Source organism: Prionailurus viverrinus, chromosome D2 (genome assembly GCF_022837055.1).
Source record: "Prionailurus viverrinus isolate Anna chromosome D2, UM_Priviv_1.0, whole genome shotgun sequence".
Taxonomy (NCBI): domain Eukaryota; kingdom Metazoa; phylum Chordata; class Mammalia; order Carnivora; family Felidae; genus Prionailurus; species Prionailurus viverrinus.
In genome coordinates this window covers 16974875-16993350 of record NC_062571.1, presented here as the reverse complement: position 1 = coordinate 16993350, position 18476 = coordinate 16974875, and the positions used below count along the sequence as shown (strand labels likewise).

The 18476-nt window shown below is 42.9% G+C and overlaps 1 protein-coding gene across 4 annotated transcripts in view; it reads left to right on the top strand.

Annotated features, from left to right (window-relative positions):
- Positions 1 to 18476, top strand: part of GNPAT (glyceronephosphate O-acyltransferase) — a 32989-nt gene that overhangs the window by 456 nt on the left and 14057 nt on the right. The window contains exons 1-5 of one of the 4 annotated variants that reach the window (XM_047824972.1): positions 344 to 513; positions 1151 to 1379; positions 8002 to 8184; positions 14813 to 14989; positions 17564 to 17693. In XM_047824972.1, the coding sequence (XP_047680928.1) occupies positions 8077 to 8184; positions 14813 to 14989; positions 17564 to 17693 (415 nt within the window). In that variant the 5' untranslated portion in view covers positions 344 to 513; positions 1151 to 1379; positions 8002 to 8076. Of the gene's footprint in view, positions 1 to 341; positions 514 to 1150; positions 1380 to 8001; positions 8185 to 14453; positions 14547 to 14812; positions 14990 to 17563; positions 17694 to 18476 lie in introns of those variants that run through there. The other 3 variants (XM_047824971.1, XM_047824970.1, XM_047824973.1) reach the window with 3 other exon arrangements.

Below are 18476 nucleotides of genomic sequence, written 5' to 3'. Positions count from 1 at the left end.
TCCAGCGAGGGGCTGCCTGTAGGTGGAACCGGAGAAACCTGCGATTCTGACCTGCCCTGCTATGTCAGCGTGTGGCTCCCCACCCCGCCCTTTTGCTGCCGTGATGTTCCTGGGAGAAAAGTATTTGGCTCGTATGGGGACACAGAGTTTGTGATAAGACTTAAAAGTTTTTCAAATAGAAAGATTGGGAACTTCTGGAAAATTTTACTGCGTTTTTTGTCTTCCATCCGTACGTTTTGCGGAAGGAAGCTAATGCCGCCCGGTCTCTCCCAACTTGCCTTCTAACCCCCAACCCTCTCTCCCTCTCCCGATTTTAACTGATCTTTTTTGCCAACAGAATGTCGGTCGCTCACCATTTATATGAAGAAATTATGAGGTGAACGCTTTGTAGTTCTCAGGATTGCACAATTCTGGGGCAGCTGATTTTTTTTTTTAACCACGAAATTAATTTTTACGTACTTTACAAGGCAATGAAAGAATGCATTTTAAAAAGCATGTTACTATGTCATGGAGGTTAGTGCCAATATTTGTCTTAAATATAATGTTATTGTGTGCAGGAAAGTCGTAACAGGGAAAAGACAAAACAATGAGATAAACCAAAAACTCAGTTTCGAAAGAGAAGGTAGATACAGGGCTACCTTCAAATTGGGACACCAGCATTCTTTGGAACATGGGGAAACTTCTCCCTCCATGTGGAGAGCTCTGGGCTTATAATTGCTGTCAACTGCCCACTTCTGGGAGAGTTATTACTTTAACCTCCCTAGTTGTTGACCTCACCCCACAGCTCTGTGGGGGAACTATTTTGACCTCGTTTTCTGACTCTGCTGTTCCAGACCAGGCATACAGGGAACCGGGTTGCTGTGTAGATCCTGACTCACCATAGGGAGCTTTTTCAGCCCTAAACTGGCTTGTGAATTGACTGCAATTTTGCACATGCATATAAAGGAAAGAGTTGGGTTTTTTTTTTTTACTTCCCCATTAACTGCTGGTTCTTTAATGATAACACTTTGGTCGGCTTTTTCACATGAAAAATTAAGGCGATTGTATGTGAGCTTTTTCTACCTCTGAAGCTGGACAGAAGCCCTCACTATTCTCGTAACTGCATAGGCTTTCCTCTTAGGATAACCTGAACTTTTTCTTACTATTTCAGGCTGTCCTTATTTCCTCAGCCACACTGTTCTTGTGCAATACTCTAATGTGAGAGTAGTACTTAGAGATATGTAAGATACTCCTGATTGCAACAAACATTACAGCACTGGTTACTTACAGCATCCTAGTCATTATTTTCAACACCCAGGATATGGACGTTGAAGACCCAGCCTTTGCCTCCACGGACTTGAAGTTATGAAAATAAACAATTGCAATTACAATTAAGTGAGGTAAGGGCAAAGGTCAAGTCATCCACAGCACGTTGTGGCAGGAATGAGAAGGAGCACCTGACCTGTTTGGGGACTCAGAGGAGACTTTTAAGAGAAGGCGACATGTGAGCTGAGTTTTTGAGGTGTGAATGGGAGATGAAGGAGAGGAAGACACCCATGGTAGGCACCCATGTAAGAAAGCCACTCCCTTGCATGTTTGGGAGAACCTAGTAGTTAGGCAAGGGTAGAATAAAGGAGACGTGGGAAACAAAACTAAGGAAGTGGGCAGAAGATAGTTCCTAGAGGGATTTTATATATCATATTTACGCACGCTTAATAAAAGCTTTCTGGGGTGTCTGGGTGGCGCAGTCGGTTAAGCGTCCGACTTCAGCCAGGTCACGATCTCGCGGTCTGTGAGTTCGAGCCCCGCGTCAGGCTCTGGGCTGATGGCTCAGAGCCTGGAGCCTGTTTCCGATTCTGTGTCTCCCTCTCTCTCTGCCCCTCCCCCGTTCATACTCTGTCTCTCTGTCCCCAAAATAAATAAAAAACGTTGAAAAAAAATTTTTTTTAAAAAAGAATAAAAGCTTTCTAAGGGAACCTTTAAGGATGATCGGATTTATATTTTTGGAAGTCTAAGGAGACTGAGTTTCTGGAGTGGTTATTTGTGTGGATAACCTTCACTCAAGTAGAGACGGTACAAGGAGAATCTGATAGAAGGAATCTGACGCCATAAGCCTGGGGAGCAACCGAACACGATTTCAGTCATCCAGAGAAGTCATAAAAGCCTGAGGCAATGGCAGTGAGCCTAGGGAGAAGGGTAAATTGGTCAGTTTGAGTTGGTCAGGATAGTTGAATGCGGTGGCTGAAGAAAAGGAGGTTTCTGTGATTTGGCAACTGGGCAGACGCTGCCGATAGGGAATCTGGGGAGAGGAACAGGTTGTGTCAGTTTCAGATGTGTTCAGTTCCAGATGCGAGTGGTAGAATGAATGATTTTTAAGTCGTGGATTACTACGTTATGGACCCCATACCTCACAGGTGTTTGGGAGACATCCAGACAGAGTTAGAAACATGGTACCAGAGGAAAGGAGGCAGGTCTAGCCTAAAGATACGGATTTGTCAGACATCAGCAAGCAAATTGTAGCTGAAGCCGTAGGTCTGCTTGAAACCTTTTCGTGAGAGCGCGGAATGAAAAGAAGCCTGGGGATAGATACTTCCTGGTGTACCCAGAACCCAAACTATGGCTTCCTGCTAAAGTCTGAAGGAAAAATCTGGACTCCTTACAATGTCCTGCAAGACTACACCATTGCTACCTCTCTGATTCTACTAATGTTGCTCACTGGGCTTTAGCTACACTGGCCTTTGTTTCTCTGACAGTAAGCAGGCTCTCCCCTCAAGCATGCTTACAGTTCCCTCTGTGTGGCATGCTGTTTTCCCAGAAATTTGCATCGCTTCCCCTGTCCCATTTGAGGTCCCGGTTCAAATATCACCTCCCAGAGAGGCCTCAACCCAAGCATTCAATCTAAAGTAGCTCTCCAGTCCTTCCTTGTTAGTTACTATATTTTATTTTCTTTATATTCCCTTTTCCAATGTCGTGTTAACATTAGTCTTGTACTGACTCTCAAAGCTGTGTGTTAATGTCTCATGACGTTTGTAGAGCCCATTGTTGACACACAACCGTTATGAAAAATTAAAGATTGACTTTTGTAAATTTACAGTTAAATAAATTCTGTTAAAAACGAAAGTAATAAATACCCCAAGCTCAGCACTTCCTAATTATTTTACTAAATTTTACTGTTACCCACGCTTTTGAGGTTATTGATGTCCATCAGACTGTAAGGTAGAGATGCTATGTAATAGTGGCTACTGTACATCCCTCCCCAGCTCTCCGCCCACGGAAGTCATGTTGGTAGCTTGAAATCTGCCAGGGCTCTCCCGTGGTTAAACATTCACCAGCGTGCCACTGGGAGTATGCCTAAGTGAACTTATTTGTTGCCTGTCTTTCCGTAAGGCAGCGTAAGCTCCTTTCCTACATGTTCTTTGTCTGCCTTGTTCATATTTTCTTCTCAGCCTGTAGAACAGCGCCTGGTATGTTGTGGGCTCTCCCTAACTATCTGTTGAATGAATGGATCCTCCAGAGCAGTTGAAAGGCAGGTACAAGGAGAAGCTTGTTTAGCTACAAATAAGAAGGGGCTGCTGTAAAAATTAAGATAGAAAAACAATGGGGGGAACTAACTGAAATCTTACTTGGGCTCCTCTTTGTATCGTGCCCCTAGATGGGTAGCTGTGCAAATACATTTATCTAATGGTAGTAAATACTTCTCCATCATGTATAGGGAAGGCCAACAAATGAGTAGTTAACACTCAACCCTAGCTGCATGTAGGAATCACTTGGAGTACTTTTAAAAATAATTCTGATGCCCAGGTACCATTCACAGACTAAATTAATCAAGAATCTCTAGGGGGTCCTGGGCATTAGTATATTTTTTAAGTGCCCAGGTTATTTTCATGTGCAGCCTGGGTTAAAAAATCACTGGATTAGCCATTGGGTCAGGACCAGATTGGGAGCACTTTGAGCTTTAGCCTGTGAATATTAGGGAGCCAGCAGCAGCAGGGCTCAGGAAGTGTCTTCATTCAGTAATTTATTTTTTCATTCTACAATGAGTTCCTACTAGGAACTGGGAATACAAAAACATATAAGACGCACTACCTATGCAGACAAGAAGTTTACAGTCTTGCAGGGGAGATACCAATCTGGGTTTAATGAAGTATTTTAGATGCTGTCATGAAACGGTCAGTTAAGAGTCAAAGGAGAAGATGGTCAGTTCAGTCTAGGTTGAGGGGGGAGAGTCAGGAAATGGTACACAGAGGTAAACAGAGGCTGAGGTTGATGGCTAAGTGTTTTCAGGTGAACAGCGCAGAAGGGTCTCCCTCCCTCCTCCATCTCTCTCCCTGTCTATATATGTACACTTATTTATAATTATTTTGTATATTCATATGTAATATAAAAATGTTTATAAACATAAATGCCTTACGTGTGTGTGTGTGTGTACAGAGAGAGAGAGAGAGAGAAGATCTTTGTCTCCCTAGCTGATTCCAATCCTTTTCTCTTCCCACTCCCAGGACCACTAAGTGGGAAGTCTCTAAATCCCCTTTCATCCCTAAAATTATATAATCTATAATGACAGTTTGTTACATTGTACCAAGTCTGAGCCTATACATAAACTGTATATTCTTTTACTGATGAGAAATGGGAGATTTGAGAAGGTTCTTGAACCTTACAAGCAAGAGTATGATATGTTACAAGGACAAAGTTTTACAGTAGAATCCCAGCATTAGAAGATTTTTCCCTCATCTATTCTTTATACTTTATATATGTGGGCATAACAGTGTTTGTGTTTGCGTATTTCACATTTTACATGCTACCCTTTTGATGTTGAAACTCCTCTTAAGTGCTCTTTTGTTTGTATTCTCATCATGCCTAGTCATGTTCTCAGTTTAACATTCTCTATTTTTTTCTGTTACTTCAACATGTAGTCATTCAGTTGTGCTCTATTCCAAACACACCTGGATGTTGGGAAATACAAAGAGGACATGTGTTTTGTCTTCAGGATACTTGCATTTTGGGGTGACGACATGCAAACGATTGCAGTATTATGGGTACATTCCATCATAGGTGGAGGTACTGGGTAAAGACGTTCTGATGGGGAAGGCAGAGTAAGTCCCTCTGAGAAACTCAAGGAGAGTTTTCTCTCAAGAGTGATGCCTGAGCAAGGATGACAGAGGAACAAAGAGGCCTTCCAGACACAGAGATGAGCATGTGCAAAGGCCCAGAAGCATGTCAACAATGAACTGTGTTGGGGAAATGCAAATCATTTGCTATTGAGTAGACCTTAGCATGGTGGCCAATGAGTCTGGAGAGGGGGGGACAGACGAGCTCATAGGGGTGCTTGTATGACATCAGAAATGGTTTAGGTCTTACTCTAAAGGAGGTGGCGAGTCACTTAAGTATTTTAAGCAGGGAACAACTGGGTCAGAATTGTGTTTTGAAAAGAGCACATGGCAACATGGAGGGTAGAGTCAAAGGGTCAAGGAGACCAGTGAGGAGGCTGCTGTGATAAAGCACACAGGCTGGACCTGTGGTTGAGGAGTAGATGTGCTATGTTCTTAAAGGCCACCTTAACAGGATCAGATGGATTGCACACAAGGGTGAGGGAGGAGGGGTCTAGAATAATGCAAAGGGATGTAGATGGCATGGTGGTTGTTGAGATTTCTGGTGTAAAACTCCAGAAAATAAGCAGGTTGTAGGATTGTGCAGAGGCGAAATGAGTTCAGTTTTAGAAAGGCCAAATGTCGGGGCGCCTGGGTGGCTCAATCAGTTAAGCATCCGACTGGGGCTCAGGTCATGATCTTACAGTTCAGGGGTTCGAACCCCGTGTCAGACTCTGTGCTGACGGCTCAGAGTCTGGAGCCTGCTTTGGATTCTAAGTCTCCCTCTCTCTCTGCCCCTCCCCTGCTCATGATCTGTCTCTCTCTGTCTCTTAGAAATAAATAAACCTTAGGAGGGCCAAATGTGAAGTGTTTGCAACTAAATGTGTACATCAGGAGCTCCCATGGGAGAAGAGAACCAAGCAGGAGGTTCGACCACATGTACAATTAGTATCTAAACCCAGATGAGCAGTACAGTGGGTTGAGACAGGACAGTTGGATATGTTAACATTAAGGGAAATGGGAGGAAAGAAGAAACATTTTCATTTTGGTTGAAATTTTCCCCCAAGGTTGAGAAATCACTGGACTAGAGAAATGAGGTGGATCTTCTGCTGTGACAAGAGTCATGAATTAAAAACCAAAGTAAAGGGGCGCCTGGGTGGCTCAGTCAGTTGAGCAACCGACTTTGGCTCAGGTCATGATCTCAAGGTTTGTGAGCTCAAGCCCTGCGTCGGGCTCTGTGCTGACAGCTCAGAGCCTGGAGTCTGCCTCAGATCCTGTGTCTCCCTCTCCCTCTGCCCCTCCCCCACTCATGCTCTGTCCCTGTCTCTCTCTCTCTCCCTCTCAAAAATGAATAAATGTTAAAAAAAAATAGGAAAATTTCAGGATGGTTGGAGGTGGGGAAAGGAGGGAGCCCTTAAGAATGGTGTCAGGCCATAGGGAGGTCTAGGAAGATGAAGACTAGAAGGAGGTCAGGGTTTAATGATTAAATTAGAAAGAAATAATAATGTGTGTTGTATTTTTTAATAGCAAATAGAAAATAATTAAAAGTTCCATTAGTAAAAATAATATGGTGGAAGAAACTGAAAGGACAAGGAAGTTTATACAGGAAGTGAAAAACTCAAGTGACAAATCAAAATGTATGTGTGTCAGGTGGGAATGTGTGTATATGCCCAGAAAAAAAGCGTTCACTAGAATGGTCCCTGGGTCATTGGACAACAGGTGATTTAAATTTTCTTCTTTGAGCTTTACTGTAACTTCCAGATTTATTTATTTATTTATTTTTGGCTTTAAAACATTTTATTAAGGGCACCTGCGTGGCTCAGTCAGTTGAGTGTCTCTTGATTTTGGCTCAGGTCATGATCCCAGGATCATGGGATCAAGCACTGCATCAGGCTCTTTGCTGAGCATGGAGCCTGCTTGGGATACATGCTCGCTCACTCTCTCACTCGCTCTCTCTCTCTCTTCCTCTCCCCCTCTCCCCCTTCTGCCCCTCCCCCGCTTGTACACGTGCTCACATATACATGCTCTCTCAAAACTAATTTAAAAATTTTTTAATTCCCTGGTCAAAACAATTCTTAAAAAAAAATAATAATACTACATTTTACTAGAATCTGAATTGCTATTTAAGTGCCCCAGAATCTCTAAGCATTTTTTTCTCCCCAGTAAGTTGACCGCTGCTCACACAGGTTAATGCAGGAAAGATAAATAGAAGTTCCTAGGATCTGCCCAACCCCGAATAGAGGACACCCTTTGTGTCAGCAACACACATGGTAGCCAGGGAGAAGGCAGGTGGCTCTTTGCGTCTCATCACAGCCTGTAGACGGAAGTGGCAGGAGCCATGACCTGGGCATCCCTGCCGCCCCAACAGCACTTCTCCAAGAGGGTAAAGTTCAAACTTCAGCCCTTCAGTCACCAGAGGAAAAAAGTATTTGAAGAAGTTGGAGGACATATGGGGTGCCTTAAGTGGATTGGCACCCATGTAGTTTGATTTGACATAATTTTGAATTTCTATTGTATGCTTTGATTTAATTGTGAATCCTAAGGAGAAGAGGCAGGCAAAACATATTTATCAATGTGATTGATAAAATTGACCAGATAAAATTGATTATAAAATTGGTCAGATTATTCTAGAGCTTAATCTCTCATCTTTACTATCTTTGTTGACTTTTCCAAAAGGGTACTGGCTTTACAAAGATAGCAAACAGACATAATAAAATACTGTGATAATTCAGTATCAATTTATTGACCCCTAACTGTCATTATATTTCCTTTTTTTTTAGTATAGGAGAACCTTTTATCAGTGCACTCTGCTCTTGTTCATGTGTCCTTGAATAAAAATGTTGGCAAAGATGAAACCTTACCAGTGTAGTCCCTAATCTGCCCTAATTTATTTTACAGTATGTGCGTTACTTTCTTTCATTTTCCTTACCCACAGAAGGAGCTCAAAAAATGGGATGAATTTGAAGACATTTTAGAGGAGAGGAGGCATGTCAGTGACTTGAAGTTTGCAATGAAATGCTACACACCTCTTGTCTATAAGGGGATTACTCCTTGCAAGCCAAGTGATATTAAATACAGTGTTCTCAATTCTGAAGAGGTTCATTATGTCATTAAACAGGTAAGTGATTCCCTCTTCAACCACAGCCAACAAGGAACAACATAGGTTTGAACTGTGCGGGTCCACTTAGAGTGGATTTTTTTTTTTTTAATAAATACGGTACAGTACTGTAAATGTATTTTCCTTATGATTTTTTTCTTATGATTTTCTTAATATATTCTCTAGCTTATTGTGAGAATATAGTATATAATATATATAACATGGAAAATACGTGTAAATCAACTGTTCATGTTACCAGTAAAGCTTCCAGTCAATAGTAGGCTATCAAGATTTTGGGGAGTCAAAAGTTACGCATGGATTTTCAACCGCATGGGGGGTTGGCACCCAGCCCCCACGTTGTCCAAGGGTCAACTATAGTCTGATAGGGAATGACAACAGTTGTATAATCCATTGAATTGACAATGAAATCTGATATGCTGACAGGAGCCCAGTATACAGGGGCACTAATTACTTATAAGGCAAATAATTTGTGTAGGGAGTTGGGAAAGCGAGTTTTTTTTTTTTTGTCCATAGACTGATGAATGGATAAAGAAGATGTGGTGTATATGTGTGTGTGTGTGCGCGCGCACACACACACACAATGGAATACTACTCGGTGATGAAAAAGAATGAAATCTTGCCATTTGCAACAACGTGGATGGAACTAGAGGGTATTGTGCTAAGTGAACTAAGTCACTTAGAGAAAGACAAATATCTCATGATTTCACATATCTCTGGAATTTGAGAAACTCAACAGATGAGCATAGGGGAAGGGAAGGAAAAGTAAGATAAAAACAGGGAGGCAAACCATATGAGACTCATAAATACAGAGAACAAACTGAGCATTGCTGGAGGGGAGGTGGGTGGGGGGATGGGTTAAATGGGTGATGGGCATTAAGGAGGGTACTTTTCAGGATGAGCACTGGGTGTCCTATGTAAGAGATGAATCACTGGGTTCTACTGAAGGCAAGACTACACTGTATGTTAACTCACTTGAATTTAAATTAAAAAAAAAAAAAAAGAAAATCGATTTTTTTTTTAATGATGCCTACCTAAAAGATGATTAGGGGTTGTCCAGGTGAAGTGGGTGAAGAAATGTTCCTAGCAGAGCAGATAACATTTTCCCCGTGGTTTTCAAATTTCACTGCACATTAAAGTTGCTGGAGAAGCTTTCAGGAATCCCTGTGCATAGATCTCACCCCCATATGAATTGAATCAGAACGTCAGAGGGAGGGAACCAGACATTCTAGTAGTAGTTTTTAGAGAAGCCCAGTCAACTCCAAAGTATAGCAAAGTTTGGGAACCACTGGCTTGTTTTAAAGACTAGAGAGCATGTGTACTCACAGTACTAGAAGCAGGTCCGACCAGACCGAAGAGGGCACAGAAGGAGTAGTGGTAAGAATTGGGACTGGAGAGGGAAGCAGCGGCCACATGGTGAAGGGTTTTAAAAACCATCCAGAGGAATTCGATTTTATCCTGCATACAGTGCAAAGTCATTGAAAGGTTTCAGGTTGGACTGTGGCCTGATCGGTTTATGTTTTAGAAGCACCGTTCTGCTCCAGACGGAGAGGGGAAGTCTGGTTATGATGCTTTTGCAATACTCCCTTTGTGGGATCACACTTGCCTAGACCAGTAAGTGGTCGTAGAAACGAGTTGGACAGATTTAAGAAATTTAAGAGGTGGAGTAGACCTTATTGAATGAAGGGAAGGGCAAGAAAGACTTAGAAATGAGAGCACCATTCATTGCGATAGGGAGCCCAGGAGAAGGAATGGACTGGGGAGAAACACTAAGTTCTGTCTTGGACGTGTGATTTGAAGGCAGCAGGATAGAGGCATTCAGTGGGCAGGACTACAGCTTCCTGGTGGCCGGCCCTCCCTGTTCTGTTGCCCAAGTTCTCTTGTGCCTTGAGGTGAACCTGGAGAGATCTTTGCTTCATTGACTTTTAAGCGGAATTTAGTCAGATGTATGGCCTCAGAAAAGCTCTTTATCTCTGCTGTTTTCTTCTGATTTGGATGTATGACCTGTGCTCCTAATCCTTTTGTTTTCATCTCTCTGTCATGATCTGTCTTGAAGAAACAATTAGTCTTCTCTGATTGGTCCTATTCCATCAGCGGCATGAAGTTTCCTCGTCAATTAGAAGCCAAAGACAGTGGTTCTCAATACCGGCTCTTTGATAGAACTTTTACAGAAAGCTAACTGTTATTATCCACCAGTATATACACTCCATGAAGGCAAAAATTTTATCTCCCTTAATGACTTTTTTTTTTTTTTTTTTTGCTGTATTCCTAGTGCCTAGCACATAGTACACATTCAGTAAATATTTCTTGAATGAATGAATAAAAAAATATGCTTTGGCCCTGTCCACAGAGATTCTGATTTAATGACTCTGGAATAGGACCCAGGCATCTCTTTCTTCTTCTTCTTCTTTTTCATCTTCTTTTTAAAAGCTTCCCAAGTTGGAGTGCCTAGGTGGCTCAATTGGTTAAGCATCGGACTTCAGCTCAGGTCATAATCTCACGGCTTATGAGTTCCAGCCCCGTGTCAGGCTCTGTGCTGACAGCTCAGAGCCTGGAGCTTGCTTCAGATTCTGTCTCTACATCTCTCTGCCCCTCCCCCACTCATGGTCGGTCTCTTTGTCAATAAACAAACATTTAAAAAGTTAATAAAAGCTCCCCAAATAATTCTAGTGCATAGCCAGATCAAGCATGACTGACCCAAGCCAGTGTTTCTCAAACTTGGCTGTGCTACTGAGAAAAAAATCCCATAATGTAGGTAGATTGGAATTGTTATAACTCAAGATTATGTAACCCAACTGGGCCCTCTGTAATTCTTGTTACTCAGGAATTCTTTGTTTCCCCAGTGAAGTCTCTTCCATTCTCCAAAATGACAGTGTCAGTGTCCGTCCCATTCTTTCTGAGCCTCCCATCTCCCCGCCTTACCCTCAACATGAGATTTTTCTTCTTGCTTCACAAAAAAATGTAAACCATTATATGACCACTCTCAACTTCCTGTGATCAAGCTACTAATTGACCTGCATCTGATACCCATAATTCTCCTCTTCCTTCCTGTTCAGAGGGGACAGGGAGCCCTTTCTCCTGTTGGGAGTTCAGTCCCTCCCCTACTCCTTTGCTCTGAACTTGACTTGCTCCCTCCTTCTCCAGGACTTTGTTTGCTCGATTGTCCTCCCAAATGTCTTTAACTTTTTACTGTTCTTTACTGCTTTACATCCTCACTGAACATGCTTAATTGTCTTCCAGCTTAAATCAGCCTTTGAGCACATTTGTTCCCCCTTATGACTCAGCACTTCCTTTCCCTGTTGTGTTCTACTCTTAGAAGCAGCTGGCTGTTTTCTGTACTTTCTCACCCTTTGTGTATACGCAGCTCCAGCTCACTGGAATGTGGTTTCCAACCCGCTGTAATTAATCTCTCCAGGATTGCAAATAATGACTTCCTTCCTTATGGCTAAAATCAACCTTGTTGAAATCCTTCGCAGTCTTTGGCACACTCTCCCTCTTTTTTTTTTTTTAGAAGTTTTTAGGTTCTCTCTACACCCAGCATGGGACCCAAACTCACAGCCCCGAGATCAAGAATCCCGTGATCCGGGGCGCCTGGGAGGCTCAGTCAGTTAGGCGTTCAACTCTTGATTTCGGCTCAGGTCATGATCTCATGGTTCGTGAGATGGAGCCCCACATCAGGCTCTGTGCTGACAGTGCAGAACCTGCTTGGGATTCTTTCTCCCCTCTCTCGCTGCTCCACTCACACTGGCTCACTCACTCTCTCAAAAATAAATAAACTAAAAAAAAAAAAAACAAAACACATGCACCACCGACCGAGTCAGCCAGGCATCCCCCCTCCCACCAAATCTTCTTGATTTCCTCCGTTGATGTGCTTCTTTTCCTTCGCTTGTGTCTTTAAATGCTGCTGTTCCTCAACTTCTTGTTCTAACTCACTCTCTGAGCAGTTTTGTTTATTGCCAGAATTATAAGTATCTTCCTTACACTTATGTTGTTATGTTAGTTAGTAATATGTTATAAACAACAGTATGTAATAAATAATAATTACTATCTGTTGCTTCAGTCCAGATCTCTTTTGAGACACATATTTTGATGTCTATTGGAATACCTACTTGGAAAATCCAAAAACCTCTCAAATTCAGGGTGTCTGAATCAAACTCTCTTACCCTCCCACCCCTACCGCTGTACCACGCACACCCCCCTCCCCCTGTTTTCTGTACTCCAAGAACAACCCTGCCATGTGCCTGCTGCTCAAACCGCAAATCTGGATGCCGTCTTCAGCTTCCTGCCTACCCTTCATCCTAGTCAGTCACTAGGAGCGGCTCCTGTGCTCCCCTTGATAGCTCTTGTCTGTTTCTTTCCATCTCTGCTGCCGCTTCTCCAACTCAGGCTGTCTTTGGCTCACAGGAATGCAAGAGCTGCCATCAAAGTGCTTTTAGCCGAGGAAAGATGAGATTACTGCTGCATCTAAGGGACCACTCAGGTTTGTGGTGCGGAGAGCAGACTGAAGAGGGACAGCACCCGGACAAGGACTTACAGAGCTATTGCTCATCTTTTAATCTCATCTGAGGTTTCCAGGAAGAGGGTGCTGGAAGGACAGACATACCTGTTGAGCAAATGAGAAGCCCAGGTGCACAGAATAAGGGATCAGGTCATTCTCTGCTTCCGTGCTTTCGTCCAGTTTTGGAGAAGGCATTCCTTCTGAATCGACCAGCCTGCTCCCCTGAACGCCTCATGTGTGTAATTCTTTCAGAACCCCGGGGGTCATGTCCTTCCTACTCTTCAGCCTTCTCTACCGGCCCAGCTGGCATAAGTGCTTCCTGGCTGGGGGAGGGCCCTCTCGGCCACATCTCTCTTTCCCTTCTCGGCTCAGCTCCTCAAAGGTATAGTCTGTCCTTCCCCATTCACGCCCCACTTTTAGCAGGCCATGCACCTCATCCAGTAAAGGTCACTGTGGATCTCCAAGGGACCCGATCCCAGGGGCCGTTTTAGTCTTCGCTGTATCTTAACTGTGTCCGTTTTTGTTGGGCAGTCTCCTGCAGGACCTCTCTTGACGTTTATGGTGCAACCCGGTGTAGTTCTCTGAATATCTCCCTTCTTAATCTCTTTACAGGTTCTTCCATCCACCAGGCAAGTGTTTCTCAAGGTCAAACCCTCAGCCTCCTTTATCCCTGCAGCCTCCCTGATCCATTTTGTCCATTGTCTTCATTTCCATTTTCACCTGTAGTCTGGTGATGTCCAGACAGGATCTCTAGCCTTGGCTAGATTATCAGGGTTCAGACTTTTATCTCTGACTGTCCTGTTCCCTGAAGGTCATCTAATTTGTATGTCTCACAAACCCCTCAGAACCAGTATCCCCGCCTTCTCAACCCCTGCACCACACTGCCTTCTACCCTTGGTCTGTCTCCCCCATCTCAGGACCGCCCCACCATCCATTCTGTTGCCCATAAGAACTGAGCATCTCTCTGCCCTTCGCCTTCTCTTCAGCACCTTTTATTACCTTTGTTTGGGCCTTTTCTGTCTCTGGCCTCAACTATTTTGATAGTTCTTCAAATGGACTCCCTTTCCTAGGCTTGTTTCCTGAAATCCATCCTTACCACTAATCCACTGATTCCTCTGTTTCCCTGAAAAAGATAAAATATGGAGCTAGGTAGAGGATAATTACCCATTTGTGAAGGTACCAAATGCCACTGAACTGTTGATTTTGAAATGGCTAATTTTATGCTATATTAATTTCACCTCATTGTTTTTTTTTTTTTTTTTTTTTTTAGTATATGTGCTGCCGAAGCGAGCACACCTCATTGTTTTTTTAAAAAAAACATGTAATTTAGGAAGCTGGGACTCCAGCATTCTACCCTCTGATCTTCTGGACCTCATCCTAAAGCAGAACATTCTCCTCTGCAAAGGATAATTATTGTTTATCACATAGACTCCACACTTGTTTCCAACATGCTTGTTTAGGGGGAAGTAAAAAGAGTCAGATTGGGATTCCTTAAGGACAGAAACGGACTTGTTCATCTCCAGGCCTAGCACACGCCCATATTCGTTCTCTTTACAAGAAGATGTGGTGTGCCATATGAATAAAGAGAGTTCCATTGTGAGGTCATTGATTTCACTAGTTACCCTTTGATACTTGGGAGAGTTTTGTCCCAGTGACCTCTATATCTGAATAGTTTAAACGGTTATTGTGATGTAATCTGGCATTTTTACCTTGTATATTACCCTGTAATAGCATTGAGCAAGCAGATGGAGTGCTGCAACATTCTAGGGAAAGAAATTGCTAAATATGTATTCTAGGACACTAATACACAGGCAACAACTTATTTTAGAGAATTTGGTTGTAAGCTTATTAACAAATCAAATGAAAGGTGAGAGGTTTTCTTTAGTCTAAAATACTATCCTTGAAAGACGATTCTCTTTGAATTTCTAGTCTGTGAGGTTATCTAAATAGGATCATTTATCTACTGTGGTTATATTGGAAAATAAATTATGTCAATTTAAATGAAGAAGAGAGCGTAGCATTTTTGAGCTATATAGTATTGGTCCATTTGGAACTAGTCATACTGGCTTGAGGGAATACAGTTCTGGCTTCTTTCCTACAGAAACGTCTCCCTGCTTTTCCTTTTCCTTCTAGCTTTCCAAGGAATCCCTTCAATCCGTCGATGTCCTCCGAGAGGAAGTTTGTGAGATCTTGGATGAAATGAGCCACAAACTGCGTCTGGGAGTCATCCGGTTTTTTGCCTTTGCGCTGAGCAAAATATTTAAACAAATTTTCTCAAAAGTGTGTGTAAATGAAGAAGGTATTCAGAAAGTGAGTATTGCTGGTTAAAAAAAACAACCTCTTCTTCTACCCCTCATGATAACAATCAACGCAGAGACATCTCACTCTGCACCAAATGAGCAGGCCGGAAGAGGCTCTGCCTCTCTGGAGGGTGATGTTTGTCACTTTCAGATCTTCAGACTTGAGATTAAGTTACTTAGTCAGGTAATACTTACAGGCTAACCTAATGTCAGATGTCCACAAAGTTACAGAAGTAATGCCGAGAATTTCTGTACGCGGTTCACCTGGATTCCCCTCCAACATTTCCTTCATCCTTTTCCTCAGTTCTCCGGTGTGTTTTTCCCATAAGGGGTTAGGATACTCCCATCTTGCGCAGTTATCAAAATAAGCAAACTGACATTGAACGCTAGAATACAGACCTCATTCGTAGTCCACCAGTCGTCCCTGTTATGTCTGGTACAGCAAAAGAAAATCCTCTATCACGCGTCACATTCAGCTTCCTTATCTCTGTAGACCCTTTTAAGTTAGAACAATAACTCGGCCTTTGTTTGTGTTTCATATTAGTTTTGGAAACAAAACCCAAAAAACAAAACCAGACCAGTTGTTTTATAGCTTGCCTTGATTTGGTTTCGAGTGATGTTTTCTCAGTGGGAAAACATTGTGTCCTTCTCAGCGCAGCAGGTCAGGAGCACGGTGATGTGCACTTTCAGCATTTGGTTAAGGTGGTATTTCCCTTTGGAATGAGTAAGTATCTTGTGGAGAGATGCTTCGAGAGGGGTCCGCCTTACTTCCTCCATTAGTTTTTACATTGACTGATGATTTTTGCCTGAACCAGTTATTACTCTAATGATTGCGAAATGGTGATTTTTCTAATTCCATCACTGTTGTTAACAGCCTGCTTCCCTCTGAAAGGAAGAGCTTTTCCTATTTTTATTCATTTATGTTTTTTAATATCATTTTTCCTCTTACCAAGAAGCTCTCACCTTCATTGACCTTCCTGTACATGTCTTTTAAGGTTTTGTTTTATTCAGTCATTTACTTTCAAGTATTTCTTCTTTTTTTCCTTTTCTGACTATTTTCTAGATTGCTGACTTACTCTCTGGATCTCTGTCAAAGAATGTTTGATAAAGCCACCCAGAGAGGGGCACCTGGGTGGCTCAGTTGGTTGAGTACCCACTTCGGTTCAGGTCATGATCTCGCAGTTGGTGGGTTCGAGCCCTGTGTCAGGCAGTCTCTGTGCTGACAGCTTGGAGCCTGGAGCCTGCTTTGGATTCTGTGTCTCCCTCAGTTTTTGCCCCTCCCCTGCTCGTGGTCTGTCTCTCTCTGTCTCTCAAAAATAAATAAACCTTAAAAAAAAAAAAAAAGCCATCCAGAGAATCTTGACTGGTGTTGACTGGCCATGTCTTCTTTTTTTTTTTTTTTAATTTTTTAACATGTATTTATTTTTGAGAGACAGAGAGAGACAGAACGTGAGCAGGAGAGGGGCAGAGAGAGAGGGAGACACAGAATCCGAAGCAGCCTCGAGGCTGAGCTGTCAGCACAGAGCCCGATGTGGGGCTCGAACTCACAAACCGTGAGATCGTGACCTGAGCCAAAGTCAGATGCTTAACCGACTGAGCCACCCAGGCGCCCCTGGCCATGTCTTCTTAACTGATCACACATTACCTTGCCTTGGCGAATTATAGTTAGATTAAAAAAGAAAAGAAAAGCAGATAACACACTGATACGGTGAATGTATTTGAGGTATCTTGACAGCCTACAAAATATATCTGGAGGCTCAAATTCCTTCGAACTGCAGGGCTCCCATTCTTCCTGCAGCCAGTCCAGTGTATAGAGAAATACCGTACCTCTCATTTATCCTTCTAATTCAGATTTGTTTTCATTAATCTGCCCAAGAGAAGCTTTGTTCCCTCTTATTACACACAATCAGTCTAGCACAGTGGGTAACAGCTGACCTTTTTTTTTTAAGTTTATTTTTTGAGAGAAAGCGCACCCGTGTGAGTGGGGTAGGAGCAGAGAGGGGGGTGGAGGGAGAATCCCAAGCAGGCTCTACGCTGTCAGCACGGAGCCCAACGCAGGGCTCATTCTCCCCAAAGGAGAGCTCATGACCTGAGCTGAAATCAAGCATCAGACACTCAACCAGCCGAGCCTCCCAGGTGCCCTGACAGCTAGCTGACTTTTTAATTCAGACTGATTTCAGTTGCATCCCCAGCCTGGCCATCGATCAGATGCACGACCATGTCGCAAATGAGGAACCTAATGCTTAGGCCTCCTTTACAAATATGTGGAATTAAACAATGCGTGTAAAATGCTTCATATGTGAAGTGCTTAATGTGGTGCCCCGCTGATATGTTAGTGTTTATCACTATTATTATTATTTTCTATGCAATTTACATTTTTAATGTTCTTGCATCATGTGTGCTTATTTCTGTAAAACTCTGAAATGTAATAGGGGATTCTGTTTGTAGCAGGGGAGGCAGAAAGACCTTGTTCTCCTTAGTGTTCCCTCTGTACGTATACACACATCCTTCCTGTTCTGATGTGGCATGTGATTTTAACAATATGAAAACTGAAATGATTCAAAAGGGAACATTTGTTTTAAAGCTACAGCGAGCTATCCAGGAGCACCCGGTTGTTCTGCTGCCCAGTCATCGAAGTTACATTGACTTTCTGATGTTGTCTTTTCTCTTATACAACTATGATTTACCTGTACCAGTCATCGCGGCAGGAATGGGTACGTATTGTTTCCCCCGTTTTTTATTTTAATTACAAAAATAAAAAATACTCACCAACGCGATTTTAATAGTTCCTGAGGTGTTTGAAGGTGATGGTGAAAATACCCTGTCCCTTCTTCCGTTTCAATTTTACATATTTTTATATGAGTGTTTTTACTTCTGTAGGACTGATTCCCAAAAGCAGGATTGCTAAAGCAAATAATTGTTTATCACCTCCCTTTTGAGGCAGCCAGGAAAGTTGGGGTTCAAGAATACACCTTGGTTAATAAATGCAGCAAACAGTAAGGTGAAAACAGCCAGGGACTTAAGTACTTTAAAAGCATTTTCATCTGTACAGACATGTGAGGGAGTTATTTGAAAAGTAAGGAAAATGGAAAGAAGGAGGGTTTTTAAACTGATGATAGAACTCTTCCTCTCATCCGGGACTTGGTGGATTTATTCTGTGCCACTCAGAGAAGGCTGGGTAAAAAAAGAAAGGTGGATAACAAAAAGAAAAAGTCGGTCTGGACAGCTGTCCAACATGGACCACATGTGCTGGTCTGTCGTCCAGGTCGGCAGCAGTGCTAACTGAAGACCTCGGCATGATGACATCATTGAGCTGGCCACTTGCCCACTGAGGCCACGGTCTCTGGTGGGTCTGGCCGTAAACGCCAAGGCGCCCAGTGGCCCTCGAGGTAGCCTCCCAGCTGGCCTGCCCACACGGCCCCTCCTCTCCCATCAGACTGTTAGAGGTCCTTAACGGATGTTCATGTCGGGAAGTCTAATTATTATTTTTTTTTTTA